The sequence below is a fragment of the Mus caroli genome, chromosome 11 (assembly GCF_900094665.2).
Source record: "Mus caroli chromosome 11, CAROLI_EIJ_v1.1, whole genome shotgun sequence".
NCBI classification, from domain to species: Eukaryota; Metazoa; Chordata; class Mammalia; order Rodentia; family Muridae; genus Mus; species Mus caroli.
The window spans coordinates 65,222,792-65,232,964 of NC_034580.1; the positions used below are offsets into that span (position 1 = coordinate 65,222,792).

At 51.5% G+C, this 10,173-nt stretch overlaps 2 protein-coding genes across 9 annotated transcripts in view; one reads left to right on the forward strand and one right to left on the reverse strand.

Moving 5' to 3' along the window:
- The window catches only part of Cxcl16 (C-X-C motif chemokine ligand 16), a 6,403-nt gene extending 2,829 nt beyond the window's left edge, over positions 1-3,574 (reverse strand). For all 4 annotated transcript variants that reach the window (XM_021176490.2, XM_021176493.2, XM_021176492.2 and 1 more), the window contains exons 1-3: positions 2,962-3,574; positions 2,608-2,746; positions 2,317-2,399 (exon numbers count right to left, since the gene is read on the reverse strand). In XM_021176490.2, the coding sequence (XP_021032149.1) occupies positions 2,317-2,399; positions 2,608-2,746; positions 2,962-3,031 (292 nt within the window). In that variant the 5' untranslated portion in view covers positions 3,032-3,574. The remainder of the gene's footprint in view (positions 1-2,316; positions 2,400-2,607; positions 2,747-2,961) is intronic.
- A 41-nt stretch (positions 3,575-3,615) lies between these two features.
- Positions 3,616-9,764, forward strand: Zmynd15 (zinc finger MYND-type containing 15). 5 transcript variants are annotated; one of them, XM_021176485.2, is made up of 14 exons: positions 3,616-3,697; positions 4,156-4,753; positions 5,402-5,639; positions 5,729-5,884; positions 6,141-6,301; positions 7,059-7,211; positions 7,518-7,598; positions 7,752-7,868; positions 7,965-8,053; positions 8,142-8,240; positions 8,390-8,543; positions 8,689-8,747; positions 8,923-9,083; positions 9,477-9,764. In XM_021176485.2, the coding sequence occupies exons 2-14, from the start codon at positions 4,186-4,188 to the stop codon at positions 9,646-9,648; spliced, it is 2,208 nt and encodes a 735-aa protein (XP_021032144.1). In that variant the 5' UTR covers positions 3,616-3,697; positions 4,156-4,185; the 3' UTR covers positions 9,649-9,764. The 5 variants fall into 5 exon arrangements, with proteins under 5 accessions (XP_021032144.1, XP_029339862.1, XP_029339863.1 ...); XM_029484002.1 differs by having other exon boundaries at positions 5,405-5,639; XM_029484003.1 differs by having other exon boundaries at positions 8,145-8,240; positions 9,477-9,749.
- Positions 9,765-10,173: the final 409 nt, after the last annotated feature.

Genomic DNA, 10,173 nt, shown 5'->3' on the forward strand with positions numbered 1-10,173 from the left:
AGGACTATACAGAGAAACCCTGTCTCGAAAAACCAAAAAAAAAAAAAAAAGAAAAGCACAACAAATTCATAGTTTTATGGGACCCAGGAACCTTCAGAATAAAGTCCAGGGAGAGTTATTGTGTGCTTAGACTAGATTAGGAAGTGCTATAGAAATATGACTGGACATAAAGAGTTCTCCTTAGTGTGGTAATGAACAAGGGACGACATTGAGATGAGGCATGGATTAAATCTCCAGTCCCCCAACTCCACAGTAAAGCAGGAAGGGGGACGAGTGTGGCTTTGTCAGATTCTTTCTGACCTCCTTGTCCTAGCCAGGACTGCTATTGCATGAAAGATTTTATTATGCCCCAGTTTCAGGTAATGTCATAGAATTCCTTTATGGTCGGCTGTCCCAGAGAAAGGTGGAGGAAAGTCCGGGTGATTTGCTTTGCTGGGTCTCTCAACTGCTAAAACTCCCTATTTGGGAATTATGTTATGACCCCAGCAGAGAGAAGGGCATGGGTAGCAGCCAGGGGACAGTTGAACAGCTGTGTATACAGCCCAGTGGCCGAGTTCTTGCCTAGCATGTATGAAGTGAGGCCCCTGCAGTTGGGGCAGGGTAGGGGAGGAAGCGAGTGGCAGAGGGACAGACAGGGACGAGGAAGTTCACAAACCATCAGATGCAGTCACAGGAGCAAGCAGGTGTGCTATCCTGCATGGGACTCTAGATGTATCTCACCCCTCATCTACAGCCTTCTGGGACTTTCTTCAGAGTAAAAGGCCCAGGGTATCTGAGAGGGTTGAAGAAAACAATGTCTACATTGTCTCTGTAGCCTGAAAGGCAGTGAGTGGGGTACCATTGATACCTCATTATAAACTAATGAGGAACATTTCTGGGGTTTTGTTGTTGTTTTGAGACAGGGTTTCTTTGTGTAGCCTGGCAATCCCAGAACTAGCTCTGTAGACCAGGTTGGCCTCCAATTTACAGAGATTATCTGCCTCTGCCTCGTGAGTGCTGGGACTAAAGGTACGGCACCACCACACCCTACACATGTATTTTCTTTCAGAAGGAAAATACAGGGCTGGAGAGATGGCTCAGCGGTTAAGACCACTGACTGTTCTTCCAGAGGTCCTGAGTTCAATTCCCAGCAACCACATGGTGACTCACAACCATCTGTAATGAGCATTGGATGCCCTCTTCTGGTGTGTCTGTAGATAACTACAGTGTATACATATACATAAAATAAGTAATTCTTTAAAAAAATATACAATCTTCACATGAGAGGTGTAGCTGAAGGAATGCTGATAAGTTGTTTGAAAACTGGCTTATGTATCCTTAGGATTTATTCATTTCATTAAGTATTTGTTTGTTTACCTTGAAAGAAAAAAAGATCAATAAGTATTGCACTCAAGAGCCAAAAGGAGGGAATGTATGCCTTTAATCCCCAGCACTCGGGAGGCAGCGGCATTCAGATCTTTGTGAGTTTGAGACCACCCTGGTCTCCAAAGTGAGTTCCAGGACAGTCAAGACTTAAACAAAGAAACCCTGCTTAGGGCTGGGGAGGACCCCCCACCAAAAAACAAAACAAAACAAAACAACAACACAACAAAAACTGTAAATCAAGTATTACAAAATCTAGGTGATGGCATAGACGCTCCCATTGCAGAATTTTTTTCAACTTTTTGTTTTGTTTTTGAGGCAGGGTCTTCGTACATAGACCTGGCTATCCTGAAACTCACTTTGTAAACCAGGCTGGCCTCAGATTCACCAAGATCCACCTGCTTCTGCCTCCCAGAATGTTAGGGTTAAAGGTGTGTGGATGAATTCTTTCAACTTCAACATGTTTATTTTCATCATGAAGTATTAGAAAATGAAAATAATACCTTCAAGTGATTTCAGTGAAAACACAGCAGTGAAAGTCAAGCCTGTTGCAGAGTCCTATAATTCCAGCTACTAGAGAGGTTGAGACAAGAGGATAGCAAGTTCAAGACCATTCCAGTCAACTTAGCCAGACCCTGTCTAAAAATGTCTAAAAAATCGGGGAGCTCACTCAGGGGCAGTGTACACATTTAGCTTGACCAATCTTGAGTATAGTTTATATTAAAATAGTGACTTCAAGAAAATATTAAGTCATAGCATTTGTGGTAGAACAAATTGGCCAAATCCAGGAAGATGACAGTAAATGATATTGGGAAAACACAGACTGAAGTGACAGAACTGCAGTGAAAGTTAAAAGGTTCTAACGAGGAAAGTGCTATGTGGCAGAGGCAAAGGGCATTGTAAGGTGGCAGCCTGCACCCTGATGGCCCACTGGAAGACAGAAAAGGCTCTCACCTTTGCGCTCAAAGCAGTTCACTAGTTCACGGACCCACTGTTCTTGGCTTCCCCCACACACGCTCTTGGACTGCAACTGGAACCTGCAAAAGGATCAATGTAGTCTCCTGGCCACTCCTTCCCTTCCCTACCTTTCCTCATTCCAAAGGTGTGAAGTCACAAGAAGGTGAGCCCCACTACAGCTGGAAATCCCCAGATCAGTAAAACTAGAAAGGAACTAGGCTCCTGGACTTGGACTGGGTGTTCAGATGGATGGTCCCACAACTGCCCTGGGGGGAAAAGAGACAGTACCTGATAAAGAATGGACAGCGATGAAATGCTTTCAGGTATTTTCGGATATGATCCAAAGTACCCTGCGGTATCTGGGTGCCAGAATAAATTGTACGATCACAAGAACAACTTCCAGCGACACTGCCCTGGTTGCCATCACCTAATGGAAAAGGAATCAGCCTGGGTTCTCAGACTGAGGAATCTGCCCTTGTCCCAGTCTAATCTCAGAGAGACTTTCCCTAGTCACCGCTGCAGCCCTGGATAGCTCTGGGCTGAGTTCTTAATCCCGCGGACGGACTTAGTGCTCCTCCGCAGTTTCCTTCAGGGGCCCCAGTCCCGCGCCCCCTACCACCCCTCCCCCCGCCCCCGACTAACCTGGCAGGGTCAGCAGCGCCAACAAGAAAAGGAAGAACGCAAGGGGCAAGGGTCCAAAGCCCCGCCTCATCTCCAGCCTCTGCGGAGCTTGTTGGGACGAGGTCACCCAGCCCACATCCAGCCAATTCTCTAATGCTTTCTCTTCTTCACCCTGACTGATGTTTTGCGAAGGCGCTGATCCGGATCCGTGCCAAGCTCAGGAGGGGAGGGGGCGCGAGGTGGTGGCGTCTTCTGTCCCCCGCGCGCGCTGTCTGGAACCGACCGTCTGGTCGGTACCGGGGAGCCCGCGCTGCGCCCAGCTCCCAGTCGGGGGACACACACACACCCTGCCCCGAAGGCGGAGCTCCAGACTCCCGCCGGCCAGCCGTAGGGTCAGCCAAGACTATCCGACAAAACCGAAAGAAAATTTGGGCTGTAGAACCAGAGGAATCCGAGTGAGCAAGCTGTGGTTCCGGAAGAATGACTCGGTTGGGTTCGGGGATTTCAGCCCTCTTGAGAAGTCATCTGTCTGTCTGCTGGTTTGTAAAGTGGGTGATCCTCTAGATCCTTCCTCTGGCTCCAAGATGCTTTCACTTCCCTGGACCGCTGGGTCTCAGTAGGATCCAGTCACATGGCCAAGGTGAAGCAGTCAAACAAGTCACCAGACCTGTGGGAGTGCCCACGCCCTGGCCGAATACTGCCAGATGCCTAAGCGTGCCACTCAAGCCCTGACGTCACGACGGTCCCCAAGCACGAGGTATTTACCTTCGAAAAGTGGTGGCGGCTGTAGGTACCGGAGGAGAGGAGCGGCCGTAAAGGGGGTGGGGTTCGCACCAAACTGATCCAGACCCAAGAGATGCCTCAGTACTTACTCAGACCAACAGACCCCCAAATTTCCTCTTCTCAGCAAGCCTTTCTCCACAGGATTAGCCTTACCTCGTGTCTTCCCTTAATTCAAATCTCACTTTAGGATTTGAATCATTGAGTTTTGTGCCCCAGGTACAATTTCATTCCTGAGTACTCCCCTTTAACCCTAAATATCCACTTTCCAATCTAGCCTTCCTCCGTTCTCATCCCTGCAAATCCTAGTCTCAGCTCCTAATATTCCTCTGTAAACCTTACCTCAGACTCACACCCTTCTCCCTTTTGCGACCCAGCCCAAAGCCTCACCACTACCCTGATCCTCATGCTTATCACATATCCCTTTCTGCTCAGACTGGGTCCAGGCCCTGAGTATCTAAAGACATGGAGTTTGTGTCTGGATACCGCGACGAGTTCCTCGATTTTGCTGCTCTTCTCTTTGGCTGGTTCCGCAAGTTTGTGGCAGAGAGGGGGACCATGGGGACCAGCCTTGAGGGCCGATGGCGTCAACTGGAGTCACAGATAAGGAGGCTGCCTCAGGACCCTGCCCTTTGGGTGCTCCATGTCTTACCAAACCGCAGTGTGGGCATCAGCCTGGGGCAAGGTTCAGAGCCAGGTCCTGGGCCAGGCCTAGGGGCTTCCCGGCTCCTGGGAGATGAGCCTCCACTTCACCTGAGAGACCTGAGTCCTTATGTCAGTTTTGTCAGCCTAGAGGATGGGGAAGAAGGGGAGGAGGAGGAGGAGGAGGAGCATGGAGCTAGGCCAGGCACAGAGAAGGTGGAACCACAGGAGGGTGGGGAGCCAGCCCCTCCAAGCAAGAAATTCCCCCAAGAAGCAAAGCCTGCTCCAGAGTCAGAGGTGACCCAGCAGGAGGCAAGCCGTGAAGAAGGCAGCAGAGAGGAGCGACCAGAGGATGAGAGGGCTCCTGAAAAGAGGAAAGGACGGAAGAATGGTAAGAGCCCAGGACGGCCCCGCCCTGAGTCAGTCCTACCATGTCACTCAAAACCCAAAGAGGAGGCATGAGCTGGTAACCTTCATGCAAATCTGATGCCAGAAGTTGTTTTCATCTACCACAGTGTGTGTTTTTGTTCTGTAATTTGAATCAACATCCAAACACTTGTAAGGAATGAAAGTCCAGAAGCCTTGCATCTTAAGGATAATATCCAGGTGCTAGGGCTGGAGAGATGGCTCACAGGTTAAGAGCACTCACTAACTCTTCCAGAGGATCCAGGTTCAATTCCCAGTGCCCACGTGGTGCTAACCACCTTCTGTAACTCCATTCCCAAGGGGATCCAACACCCTCTTCTGGCCTCTACAGGCACTACATGCATGTGGTATACAGGCATACAGATGGAGAAAATACCCATACAGGTAAAATAAAATAAGTCTAAAGAAAAGGTCAGATTTTGATAAGGTTCCTGTATTTCTTACATTCTGGCCCTGCATAACAGCTGCCCACATTCCATAGGGAATGCCTCTTTTATCTTGTCCCTTCTACTCATTGAGGTCACTTACCTGCCCTCTCTAGGCACCTAAATTTGCTGTATTTGACTGTGACTCTCTGGCCCTTGCTCTCTCCCCCAAATCTTCCATCTTTCAGCAGAGGCTGCCCCCCTGCACCTTTCCTGCCTTTTGCTGGTGACGGACGAGCATGGCACCATCTTGGGCATTGATCTGCTAATGGATGGAGCCCAGGGGAGTGTAGGCCAGAACCCAGGCACTGAGAATCTGGCTCCTCGGGCCTATGCTCTCCTCTGTCATAGCATGGCCTGCCCTATGGGCTCTGGGGACCCCCGCAAGCCCCGACAGCTTACCGTAGGAGACGCCCATCTCCATCGGTACAAATATCTAGTATTGGAGGGTAGGAGGGTGTGGGATCTGAACTCCTGAGCCTTTTCAGCCCAATGCCACCTTCATTCCCTCACAGAGAGCTAGAGAGCCTGGTCCCAAGGCTGGGTGTGAAGTTGGCAAAAACCCCAATGCGCACGTGGGGTCCTCGGCCAGGTTTTACTTTTGCCTCCCTTCGGGCTCGAACCTGCCATGTTTGTCACAAGCACAGCTTTGAGGTGAAGTTGACACCCTGGTGAGCCCCCACAAGGCTGGAGTCAAGACTTGAGCAGTTGGCCAAACCAAGTAGAAAAGCAAGCCAGGCCAGTTGGGTGGGGGTGTCCCAGCAGATGGGGGTGGGAGGGTAAGAAAGGGTAGAAAAAAAAAAGAGTTATGGGCTGTTAGTTAAAGGCTGCAATACAAGGAGGGTGACTGGCATACGGGCAGAGGTACAGCCTACAGGACATGAAAACTAACAGTAGGTACCTATGACCCCTGTGTCGCCTGCCCAGCCCCCAGTGCAGTGCAGTCTTGTACTGTGGAGAGGCTTGTCTCCAGGCTGATTGGCGGCGATGCCCAGATGATGTGAGCCACAGATTCTGGTGCCCGAGGCTCGCAGCGTTCATGGAGCGGGTCGGAGAACTGGCAAGTTTGCCTTTCACCTATACTGCAGGTACCAGAAGGAGGTCAAAGCGGCAGGGAGGGGGTCCTGGGACCAGGTCTTTGAGACAGGATCCAGGGCTTGAAGGATACATGATTGAAATCTACATCCCTGGGATAAGAGCTGGGCGCTGTGTATTTGGGATTAGGGTTTGGAGGTGGTACCTGAAGTAGAAGAGCAGATGACAGCATCCCTGAGAGAGATTAGGGGATCTGAGGGCATCCATTCAAGTGCTCGCTGACCACCCTTCCCACTATCCAGTCACATGACCTCAAATATGTCACTTAAGCCAGGCATGGTAGCACATCCATAGCACTCGTGAGACTGAAGCAGGAAGATCGTGAGTTCCAGACCACCCTGTGCTACATGGGACCTTGTCTCAAAAACAAGACAAAACCATAGCTAGCCCAGATGGGACAATACCTGTAATCCCAACACTTCAAGACAGGAGGACCGGGTTTTCCAGAGCCGTCCTCTGCTACCTAGTGAGTTTAAAGCCAGCCCTGTCTCAAAACAAAAATCCTTCTTCAAACCCAAGTTTCCTCATCTGCAGAAGAGAAATACTAGCAACGATAAAAAGCACACTTAATTATTTTAAGGGGAAATGGAAGCTCTCTGTGCCTGAAACATAGTAGGTACTCAGAAATGAAAATTCCCTCCCTAGGTAGACCGAGGCTCAAAGTCAGGGTCTGCGGGGTTCGCAGATGGAGGGTAAAGCCCTGGGGCAGAGCCAGCAAACCCTCAGTCCTCACCCTGTCTCCTTCTGCAGAAGTTACCAGTGAAACTTTTAACAAGGAAGCTTTCCTGGCCTCCCGAGGCCTCACTCGTGGTTATTGGACCCAGCTCAGCATGCTGATTCCAGGGCCCGGTGCCCCCAGGTACCCCTGGGGCAGCACATCATCCCTCAGCTGCCTTCTCAATGGTACGTGAGGCATTTGCCAGGAATGGACTCTTAAGCCTAGAGGGTAGGTTAGGAGACTAGGGGAATAGGCCAAGTCCCATATAACCACTGTCTATACACACCAACCCTCTACTAACACAATCAGAACCATCTCAAGCCTTTCCAGACCATAGAGAGACCCTTCCTGCCTGACCTAGACTAACTCCAATCCTGCTAACAGCTTCTGGCCTTCTTTCTCCCAGGGTGCACAGCTCTTGTGGGAGGAGCAGGGAGACGAGGCAGGGAGTTTACAGAGCTCTGGGCGCTTGCTTTCCCTCATCCTCTTAGGTGATCCTTACCAGCTTCTGCAGGGAGATGGGCCTGCCTTGATGCCTCCGGTGCCCCTAGAGCCACCCAGGAGCCTCTTTGGTGAGCCAGAGGGGGTCGTGAAAGAACTAGGAGCTAGGACAGAGATCCTGATGGGGGTGGCAGACAAAACCTGGTGCCTGAGCAGAGGGAAGTGCTTTGGTGGATAGGGGTCCAGGCCTGGCATCTGGTGGTCCATCAAGACACTCTCCCCAGGTTCATGGCAGGATTACTACACGTGGCGGGGCCTCAGCCTGGACTCCCCCATGGCTGTGCTTCTCACCTACCCACTGACGGTGTACTATGTCATCACCCACCTGGTACCCCAGTCCTGTAAGGAGTGCAGACGCAGACGGGACTGGAGGGTGTGGAGGTGCGGGTGTGGCTGTAAGAGAGCCCTTAGTTTTTAATGGGTTCACTTCTCACCAGTCCCTGAGCTCAACATCCAGAACAAGCAATCCCTGAAGATCCACGTGGTGGAGGCTGGCAAGGAATTTGATCTCGTCATGGTGTTTTGGGTAAGTCCCCAGCCCGGAGAATGTGCACTGAAAAGATGGACGTGGACCTAGGGAGCGACCCAGAGCTGACCTTCTCTCTGTCTCTAAGGAGCTCTTGGTCCTTCTCCCCCATGTGGCCCTGGAGCTACAGTTTGTGGGTGACAGCCTGCCACCTGAGAGTGACCAGCAGCATTTTACTATGCAGAGGGTGAGAGCCAGAGAGGGGCTGCTCTTCTTCAGCCCTGCCTCTGATAGCCTCCGGGTGGGACCCTCTCCTTCCCCTCCACCTTCCTCAGTTTTTTTTCTGGTGCTTCAGTTATCCTGTGGTTTCCCCCCATACCACTCTTGGCCCCACAGGATGGACCTGAGGTGTCTGTGCGTCCTGGTTCTGGAGTATCAGCACGGTTCAACTCTGGGACTAAGGAGAAGGGCGGTCGAAGGGATCTGCAAATCAGGGTGTCTGCCAGGCCCTATCACCTGCTCCAGGGACCCAAGCCTGACCTGGTTATTGGTAAGAGCCTGGGGTTCATGAATGGGGATCTGGGACAGGGTTGGGGTTTTTTGTTTGTTTTGGTTTGGTTTTGAGAGGAGGGAGGGGGAGGGGGAGAGGGAGAGAGAGAGCGAGCCCAGCAGCCAGCGACATCCTCTCTTGGCAGGATTTAACTCCGGCTTTGGTCTCAAAGACACATGGCTGAGCTCTCTACCCCGGTTACAGGTGGATAATCTCACCTCCCAGCTCCTTTCCTTTCCCTAAAGGCTCCTTCCACCACCCTTAAACTGCTCCGTAGACCTCTCCAGCATTAGGGTCCCTTCGGGAGGATGGGTCTCGGGATGTACCTGAGAAAAGGAACTTCCCGGGGGGAGTGTCTGAAGACCCACCCAAACCTCAGTCTCTCCGAGTGCCAGCATTCTTCACTGAGAGCAGTGAGTACGGCTGTGTGATGGACGATCAGACTATGGCGGTGGCCACCGGAGGGGGCACCAGCTCGCCACAGCCCAACCCCTTCCGCTCCCCATTCCGCCTTAGAGCAGCTGACAACTGTATGCCCTGGTAAGGCCCAAGACCACCTATTGCTCTCCTGACCGGCGATTTATACACTCTGCATCCCAAAAGGTCTCTGTATTCCTGGGACCCTCTTCGCCCCTATCTCTGTCTTCACTACTTTTCCACTCCCTTGCTAGTCTGGACAAGCTCCAACACAACCTTTTAGATCCATCTCACAACATCTCTCAACTCCTCGCCCTGCTCCTGAAAAGACTGAGGCTCCTTTATTTCCCCCACCCCACCCCCGGGGATCGAACTCAGGCACCAGGCTTAGCGGCAGATGCTTTTACCCGCTGAGCAGCCCCCAACCACCACCAGCTTGGAGCTTTTTCGTGCCTTGAGCAGCCTCACTTGCTAGGAGGCCTGGCCCTGGCCCTGATCACGTCCTCACCGCTGCAGGTACTGTAACGCCTTCATCTTCCATTTGGTCTACAAGCCTCCCCAAGGCGGCACAGTCCGCTCGGCTCCCGGCCCTGCACCTAGACCCCCAACTCCCGCTGCACCTCCTGTCCCGGCTCGAAGGCGCCGAGGAGAAAAGAAAGCTGCACGCGGGCCCCGCCGGCGCAGATGAGAGCGGACTTGGCAGCCGTCCATTCCCAAGCATGCGTCCTAAAGGAAAACATTCCAAGGCCCAGGGAAGCCTGATTGTTGGGACACAAAAGGTTAAATAAAATTACTTGTTTGAAACCTCTGAGCTATTGACCTTTTGACTTCACCTTCATGATTGGGTCATTATCCCGGGTAGGAAAATAAGGATGCATGGGTACTTTTTCCAGCTGCTTTCACTCTGCTACCTGGCGTCTCAGCGAGTAGGATGTACAGCCTTCTCTGATAATCCCAAAGTCCACTCCCAGTTTGTATGTTGATGAGTCATTTTTTTTTCTAGGCTATGAACATCGGAGTCTCCCGCTAAGACAGCTAGAGACCAAAAAAGCAGAAAGTGGCTTCCCTTAACGAAACTGGGAATTAGACGAACTCCTTGGCACGTGATCCACACTTGGTTTGGATTCAGTTAAGAGCCTAAGGAGGCAAACTACCTTTTCTCTCATTCTCCACAATCTTTCTCGACCAGAACCTAGACCTCTCTTTCTTAAAA

What these genes read in the sequence shown, in the direction of transcription:
- Zmynd15 (XM_021176485.2), top strand. Translation starts at nt 4,186, where the DNA reads ATGGAGTTTGTGTCTGGATACCGCGACGAGTTCCTCGATTTTGCTGCT. An exon ending in GAGGAAAGGACGGAAGAATG is followed by an intron (nt 4,754 to 5,401) that starts GTAAGAGCCCAG and finishes TCCATCTTTCAG; the next exon opens with CAGAGGCTGCCCCCCTGCAC. An exon ending in GGAGACGCCCATCTCCATCG is followed by an intron (nt 5,640 to 5,728) that starts GTACAAATATCT and finishes ATTCCCTCACAG; the next exon opens with AGAGCTAGAGAGCCTGGTCC.